General features: G+C 39.0%; 1 protein-coding gene across 5 annotated transcripts; it reads left to right on the top strand.

The window, feature by feature from the left end:
* The first annotated feature begins 3,251 nt into the window (after nucleotides 1-3,251).
* Nucleotides 3,252-7,890, top strand: LOC131349009 (uncharacterized). 5 transcript variants are annotated; one of them, XM_058384317.1, is made up of 9 exons: nucleotides 3,252-4,233; nucleotides 4,370-4,566; nucleotides 4,732-4,807; nucleotides 4,901-5,184; nucleotides 5,278-5,334; nucleotides 5,414-5,490; nucleotides 7,017-7,161; nucleotides 7,267-7,393; nucleotides 7,482-7,890. In XM_058384317.1, exons 4-9 carry the CDS (start codon nucleotides 5,071-5,073, stop codon nucleotides 7,670-7,672), a joined length of 711 nt encoding a protein of 236 aa, XP_058240300.1. In that variant the 5' UTR covers nucleotides 3,252-4,233; nucleotides 4,370-4,566; nucleotides 4,732-4,807; nucleotides 4,901-5,070; the 3' UTR covers nucleotides 7,673-7,890. The 5 variants fall into 5 exon arrangements, 3 of the variants coding, with proteins under 3 accessions (XP_058240300.1, XP_058240301.1, XP_058240302.1); XM_058384318.1 differs by lacking the exon at nucleotides 3,252-4,233 and having other exon boundaries at nucleotides 4,248-4,566; XR_009204016.1 differs by lacking the exons at nucleotides 3,252-4,233; nucleotides 4,370-4,566; nucleotides 4,732-4,807; nucleotides 4,901-5,184; nucleotides 7,482-7,890 and adding exons at nucleotides 5,590-5,649; nucleotides 5,921-6,050; nucleotides 6,136-6,238; nucleotides 6,332-6,494; nucleotides 6,757-6,861 and having other exon boundaries at nucleotides 7,017-7,387.
* The last annotated feature ends 731 nt before the right edge of the window (nucleotides 7,891-8,621 follow it).

Below are 8,621 nucleotides of genomic sequence, written 5' to 3'. Positions count from 1 at the left end.
TAACATAAGAAACTGCTGTAGTTGAGTAAACTTGGAGGTATGGCAATAAAGAGGACACGTGATGCGTGTCAAAAAAAAATCAGTTTCTCCTTCGTCTCGTGTGATATTCAGTTACACACTGTTGAATTCATACAAAACACTAAACCTCCCTCTAAAATGGTGTTCTTGTCAATTGCATGAAAACAGAAGCACAAAGAACAATGCAGTGTCTGCACTGATACTGACAGTGACACAACCATGGCCATCCACAGTTTAAGAAAGCATTACTTTTTGTAATTTTTGCCTCTTCTGGTAAGCCTTTAGTTTATATCTGCAAACTGCTGATCTTCATTCCATCATTTTATTCATTCCATCATCACTTTTCCTCACTCTCAGTCTTCACTGGATCATCTCCCATGTTTCACCCGTTTCCCTAGCTAATTATCCTTCCAATTAGTCTTTCTAGCCATTTCACAATGAGCTTATCAATTAACGACGTGTATTCATTTATCCATCCATTTTCCTGGTCTTTTCCTCCATCTCTAAAAAAGTAGCTTGTTTTTTGTTCCCTTGTCAAGTTTATATATTCTCCCGGCATTATTATCATAAAGATTAAACATTTCTCTCTCCTTTTTTTTAAAAAAAAATACAAACCAAATAAAAACGCATTACTAGATTTTATTACTAGATCCTGAATAATACGTAACTGGCAACCTGAACAGTCTCCATACTTTCACTTTCGAGAATTGAGTGCGTCAGTCTCTTTCAATGGCTGAATCTGAAATATCTTCCTACCCTATATGCAAGTGCCCTAAATAGTGCAGTAAATGGTTTCCATATATACAGTGTGTAGTGCACTTTAAACACCATGGTGGTGTAATTGGAACACGGCCATTGCCGTGTGCAGTGTTTGTCTGCTAGTGTGACGATGTACACTTGGGGGTGGGGGGAGAGGATGTCCGGTGTTCTAACAGTTTATCCTACATTATCAGATTTTCCTACCGGAGCGCAAAATGATAGTTAGAACCATCGGTTTTTCCTACTTTATCAGAAAATCCTAGCCATATAAACGGGGAGTTTTGAACTGAAGTGCACTACATAAAGAAATCCTACCCCACGTCAGGGTAGCACAGTTTTATGGGGTGAAGTGACAGTGGTGGACCGGCAGGGTCAGTAAGTCCTTCTCTGCTGGACTAAACAGCAGTGATCTGAATCACTGACTTGCATTTTAATATATTTAATATATTTTTCCATGAATGTGTATTAAATTATTCCCAATAGTCTATTATCTACATTTCATAGCGTTTCTCTCAGTTGCGCTGCTTCCAGTAGTGTATATTTATGATAAGAGTATTTATCCAATCATATTTCAGCTAGTGGATGACATCATGTGTTGCCAGGGTGAAAGAAATCTGCCTTAAGGCCTTCAGAATCAATAGTGCAGGCGTCCGGAACTTAAAATAAGTGTTAATGAAATTGTTACCTTAACCAATCAGATTTCGAGTTGGCGTCACTGGGGCCATCCAGCAGGCATACAATTACATCAGCAATTTCCCGTCTTTTGATTGGATAGTTGGAGTAGTCAGAGGCAGCGACCCGCCCATAAACATTGTATCTATATTCACTGCGTCTCATTTCGGATGCTGCGTCCTCTGGAGATTGCAGTTTGCTGCATAATTCATCTAGAATGTCTTTTTTGAAAAAAGTAACTGTAATAAAATGGACTATTCCTTTTGAGGTGTGAAATACTGTAGACTAATGTCTTTTTTACTTTGTTATTTAATGGGTGATTAGTATTTATTGCCGTGGCGTCCAGGGGCGATTCTAGAATTTTCATTTGAGGGTATAATAGTAAAAAATAAATAAATAAACAAATAAATAAATAAAATAAAGGTTTGACTAACAGGGTAGGATGGTAAACGTATTGTAGCATTCCACTGTATTGCATAGATGCGTATAACATTTGAGTATTAAACAATACTTCCTGATTTCACACTCACACACAGACACACACACACACACACACACACACACACACGTCCTCTGATCCTCACTCTGTGATGCCACGGTCTGCAGATTGAAGAACACGATGAAAGTCGGGGAAGAGCCGAAGTCTGCTGCTGTTTCCATATGAAGTTTAAAGGGGACTGAGGAGATCACCAATTTGTGTAGAGTTTATGGAGAATCGCAGAATTTTAGGAGGGCTGAGTAGAAAATGGCCTAGCGACGCTCATGGTGGCGTCATAATGATGGTATAGAGGTGGATTAATTCAGGAAGGACACCAGTGAAGGCCTAGGTGTGAAATGCATGGCCCCCCACTGTGAAGTGAGAATAGAGACCGAATAAATGAACCAAAAGTTATTTTGTGGTGGAACTGGACAAACTGACCACACAAAATTACAACTGGAACCCAAATATTTAGTTGTAGATTAACCAAAAAGAAAAAGAAAACGTGTTTCACAAACACTTTGTACAAATGAAATCAGTCAAATCAAACTGATCCTTAGGATCAAAATATGCACAGTGAAAGTGTGTCCATCAGTCACACTGCCCATCTGTCACACTGTCCATCAGTCACACTGTCCATCAGTCACACTGTCCATCGGTCACACTGTCCATCGGTCACACTGTCCATCGGTCACACTGTCCATCAGTCACACAGTCCATCGGTCACACTGTCCATCGGTCACACTGTCCATCGGTCACACAGTCCATCAGTCACACTGTCCATCGGTCACACTGTCCATCAGTCACACAGTCCATCAGTCACACTGTCCATCGGTCACACAGTCCATCGGTCACACTGTCCATCAGTCACACAGTCCATCAGTCACACTGTCCATCGGTCACACTGCCCATCGGTCACACTGTCCATCAGTCACACTGTCCATCGGTCACACAGTCCATCAGTCACACTGTCCATCAGTCACACTGTCCATCAGTCACACAGTCCATCGGTCACACTGTCCATCAGTCACACAGTCCATCAGTCACACTGTCCATCAGTCACACTGTCCATCAGTCACACTGTCCATCAGTCACACTGTCCATCGGTCACACTGTCCATCGGTCACACTGTCCATCGGTCACACTGTCCATCAGTCACACTGTCCATCGGTCACACAGTCCATCGGTCACACTGTCCATCAGTCACACAGTCCATCAGTCACACTGTCCATCGGTCACACTGTCCATCGGTCACACTGCACCTACAAGTATAAAAAAGTAATAAATTAGCAATATGAGAGAATCTATTGCAGACAGGAAAAAATCTAAATATTTGTACAGTTTGTCCAAATACATGTGCATAACAATTTACACTTAACTGCAATTGTTAGTGTGTGCTTTTATGTGTACATGTGTGTAACACTGTAACCCTTGATAAGTAATCCAACTTTACATAGATTTTGTTGTATGTATTTAATACAAAGATTTACCATTTTAATTAGGCTTTTGTCAGCATCACATTCCAACATGGAGCAAATGACACAGTAGTCCGATGCCTTGCCTAAACAAACACAAGTTCCCATAAACTTTTTGTGCTTCTATCATGAAATATGCGTGACTGAGGCAACACCATTAGATGATTATTGTGGATATTTCATTACTCTAGAGCCCACCCTGAAATTCCAGGAGGGTCCAGACTATTTCCAATCGGGCACATGTCACAAAATCTGAAGTCGTCTGAACTCCACTGATGTCTCCCACTGAAAGGAGATGTTCAGCAAACTGCAGATAAGAATCAATCAGGATATAATATTTTCAATTTGTCACCATGTGAGTACATATCTTCAGTTCTGAGCTGAGGTTCAGCATGAATCTATTCAGTTCAGCATGGGCATGCAATCCACCATGACATGCAATGTGCAGTGGTACAGAGCTAAAGCTGAAGAACTGAAGAGCTGAAGCACTATATTGTGGGCCAGAGCAGTGCTTTACGGTGACTTAACGACATTGATGATAACCTACTTCTGACTTTAGTATGTTTTTAGTTTTAAGGCACACAACTTTATCAGTTTCTTTCTGTATCAGGTTCAGTTAGCGGATATTTTAAACACGGCACACAGTCTTGTGTCGATGTTGAACAGCAGGCTAAGTTCGTCAGGGAATGTCAGGCCAGTCAGACAGGGAAATACAAGTCAGTCTCCTGAGGGCCCGGGAGCCCAAAGAGAGTCCCCTCAACAGACAGGACAAGTAGTAACGAGGCCCCAGAGCAGTGGCTTTGGACAGTCAGTGCATCAAGAAATGGCTAGGTATGTGTGTACTTGGGATGCAAAACATAGTGTTCCTTTTATCGTTAACTCAATTCTGATGTAAGCAACTGAAAATGTATCAAAACTGTATCATAGTTGTCCTTCTTGATGGGTAAACAGACATTTTATATTTTAGATCATTTCCTGGACTTTTCCACAAAGAGGCCAAAGGCAAAAGACGTTTTGCACCTTATGCACAACCACAAAAGAGTTTTTTAGTTAACTTTTTTCTGCTTGATAAACGTCCAAAGACACCCAAAGGAGATGAGGAGCTCCAGCTTGTACTGGCTGGACTTGGAAAACATTCACTAACAGTAAACATCACACATTGAGGTATGTTTTATTTGTTTATTTATTTTGTTAAACAGATATGACTTGGGCATCACTACAGTTAAGTTTTGTTGAAATGTGTATGTATGATGAAATGTGTTAATTCATACATTCTATTTATTACATTGAACCAGTAACCTCATGTGAAATGTTACTGTGTTACACAAGTTGACAGATTTGCTTTGGAACACATATCCAAGACTTAAAAGTATCTTTGGTGGCTGGTTGCTACACAAATCCACAGGTATGTATTGCTTTTGTATACACTTACTCTAAAGCAGCAACTCTTTCTAATTGAAATGTTCCCATTGTTACTACTGCTGTTTTCCATTTCTAGGTGGGGGTGGGCAACACAAATTGGCTGTTATTCCTCCTGACTCAAATGGATACAATGGGCAGCAGCTAAAAGGAGTGAGTGGAAATGGAAAGTGTACACTGTACATAGCTCCTTTACAAGAGCAAATTGACACCACTCCATTACCAGCAGAAGCAAAAGAATTTGAAAACATGCCCAAAGCCTCATGCACCATCTGCAGAAAGATGGTTCCACTTCAGGCTCTTCCAGTACACATCAAGAGCTGCAGGAAGGAGAATATAGATCTGTGCAGCACTTCTGAGGATGTATGTTAAATCTTTGGGTGTCAGATTTTGAGTACAATTTGCTGTGAGTAAAACAGTGAAGTTATTTCTTACTGTTTTGTGTTTTATTACTAGGAAGCCTTCACCCAGGACCATTTGCCACCAGTGTGCCCAGAAAACCAGGCAGAGCTGGTGAGATTTCTCTATGTATGTATCTTTATATTAACCAACATTGCTAGTCTAGTATAATATATTAAGTTATTATTTTTAGACTGCCGAGTGTCCTGTGTGCAGAGGTGCATTCGACATTGATGTAACTGAGACTCATGCATCTGACTGTGGATTACGGTATGTGGACTAAAAATAGTAAACTATTTTAGAGTTGCATTTTAACTCAGGCTGTGTTTGCTTATTAATTATTATTTTGTAACACTTATATCTCTATAGGACAGCAGACCAGGAAGGCAATGGCAGCATTTTAAGTGAAGCAATGAATTCCTTTCAAAGGTAAAACCTACTCTCCCTGTTACCATCAGTCTCCACAATCTCCACTGCTTCCAGAAAAAAAATGAACCAAATAACTACAAAATGATGTGTGTTTGCATAGCTTCATTTTCACATTATTATTATTGTTAAGGTCTAATATTTTTACCCTTCAGTAAAACATCAACTTATATTTTTTATATATATTTTCAATTTAAAGTTCAGAAGATATCTTGAACTGGATCAGTTGCCAAGTGGATGAAAGCAACACATTTTCCCTTTTTGTGTCTCAAAGTGACATCTTCAGTAGAGGAATGCAACAGTGGCAACGGCAAAAAAAATCCTCCCCTAAATTCAGACTGAAAGTTTCTTTTTTGGGGAAAGCGGCATTGACACTGGTGCTCTCAGTAAAGAATTTCTAACAGGTACAGCTGCATGTCACTGTAATTTTGGAAGCTGTCATTTTTTGGTAGAGACAGATTTTCAGTTTAATATATTTTTGATATTCAGAAATGCTTGCTGAGATTGAACAGAAACTTTTCCTGGGCAGCACTGACAAGAAAGGGAAGAATCTGCTGTACTGTCTTAACCGCCTGGATCACAACTACTTCAGGTGCATTCTGTTGTCCACGTCTGTTGTATATAATTATATTCATTGCAAAGTTCTCAACTGAAACGCAATATTCTTTATTCTCCTGATATTTAGGACTGCAGGAGAAGTTATAGCGGCTAGTATGGCACAAGGTGGACCTCTACCCAACTTCATGTGTGAATGGTGCTTTAGGTACCTTTGTTCTGGTAATTCAGACAGCATACAGGTGTCTACCACCGATGTCACAGATTTGGAATTGTCACAGCTTATTATGAAGGTAATTACTTTGCTGAAATCTGACTAAACACTATACTGTTTACTTTAAAATGTACTTGTACATATATTAAACCTCGACAGGGATGATTGCTGTTACTTGCTGGTGTTTTGCCTATTTATCTGTATAATATTGCATGAAACTGTTTCAGGGATAACAGGATGGTGATAAATTGAATAACAGTCAACAGTTGTGACTTTAACAGGAAACATCTTTAACTGACAATTTGTGTGATGAGACCAATCTGTTTAATTTATGCTTTCAGGTAAACAGAGCAACTGATGAGAGTATTAACGAGCTTATTGATGACATCATAAACTGTGGATCCACTGGAAGAGTGTCTGTGGGGAAAAAAAGAACTCATAATCAGGTAGTTTTAAAGGAAAACTGTCTGGAGTAAAGTCATGGTTAAACAAATAATTACAGCTTTTTTCTAATAATTTCAATCACACCATTGCACAGAAATTGTTTGTGAGTACAGTACCTTTCACAAAACTACTACTTTTTCAAACCTTTTGTGTTCAGGGCTATTGTACTGCACTCAGCCATGAGAGTTGTCCCCATGCTTGACCAGCTGAGAAAAGGCCTGCAGCTGTATGACCTGCTGACAGTTATGAAGACACACCCAGACCTTTGTCTGTCACTGTTTGTTCCAGGGGAAGATGATAGGGTATATACATTTGCCTTTGTTAGGTGGTCCCCCATAAAATTTTATTTAGTGCAAACAATGTAGTGTTGTAGATCTGCACTCTTTGTGTTTCATGTTTGTTTTAAGGTGGATGCAGCCTTTGTCCTGGAAAAATGTCAACCTGACTTCAGTGAGAAGGGCTCTGTGAAGTACAATAAAGAAGTAAACATCATGAACTTTTTCCAAGACTTCCTACAAGAGATTGAAGATTGTGGTATGTTCGAGCTGATATATGCAGTTACTGATCTATTAATCTATTTTTCTTTTTCTCAGTTCACACTAACACCCACCTTTTATTTAAGAACAAGGTGGCCGGAGTGACCAGGAAAGTAGTGAAGCTCTACAGGAAGTGACTGTTGCCAGAATCATGCAGTGGATGACAGGACAGGCCCACAAACCTGTTCTACCATGTGAGAAGAAGGACTTCATAATATCTGTGAAATTCTACCATGATTGTGACACATCATACCATTTGTTTTCCAACTGTAAGTGAATGTAGTCGCACAATTCCATTTCCAGTTGCTCACCTGACAACATTTGATGACTTCAAAAACATTATGGAAATAGCCATATCACATGGACAATCCTTTCATAGGGTGTGAGATACTCGACAGTTCTTGATGAAATGACAGTGTAGTTACGAGCCAGAGCCAAAACCAAATGTTGTTTATATATTTTATGCTGGTTTTTCTGATGTTTTACCACATTTACTGTTCAAGGTTACTTTTAAGTGTTGTTCAACAACTGGTCCTGTTAAAATACATAAATTCTCATCAGGTTTGGATGTTAACAAATCTGTTTAATAAATTTTACAAGGAGTACCATGGAGTCACTTTATACTTTAGTCATTTCTGTGTTGCCCTAACAGTGAAAGCAGTGAACCACTTATATGTTCAGGTGTCTGCCATATACTCCAAATACAGTAGACTTTAACTATTCAAATGATTCCATCTAAATCATTTTAACTTTAACCATGTAAAAATCTCTAAATACAACTAGAATTGCAATAGATTCACTATGCCACCTGGTGAACAAGTTAAATACACAGTATGCAATTCTACTCCAAATAAACAGCGGTGAAAAAGGCAGAAATAGACAAACCTTCACAGAAAATGTTTGATTGCACAGAAATTCAAAAGCCATGACTGTGTCAAAGATAAGACTGTGGATAATGTACAGTATAACACAGTAAGGTCAATTTGTTGGTTATTGTACAATGTAAAACTGAGTGGTATTTGATATTTACTGTAATGTTTCTTTAACTTCAAAACCCCTAAAATTAATGCATAGTCTGGACTTAGGTGTATTTTCATGCACCTGATATCCATTGTGGTGGCACATCCAGTCCAAAAGATTAAAACCAAATCATTATTTAAATGTTTAAATGGTTTAATGTGGCAATATTAGAAAACCAGTGTGAACAAAAGACAGGTAATACATCA

This window comes from Hemibagrus wyckioides, linkage group LG29 (assembly GCF_019097595.1).
Source record: "Hemibagrus wyckioides isolate EC202008001 linkage group LG29, SWU_Hwy_1.0, whole genome shotgun sequence".
NCBI lineage: Eukaryota > Metazoa > Chordata > Actinopteri > Siluriformes > Bagridae > Hemibagrus > Hemibagrus wyckioides.
Note: the sequence above shows the minus strand (reverse complement) of the source record. Positions and strands in the feature narration are given on the sequence as shown.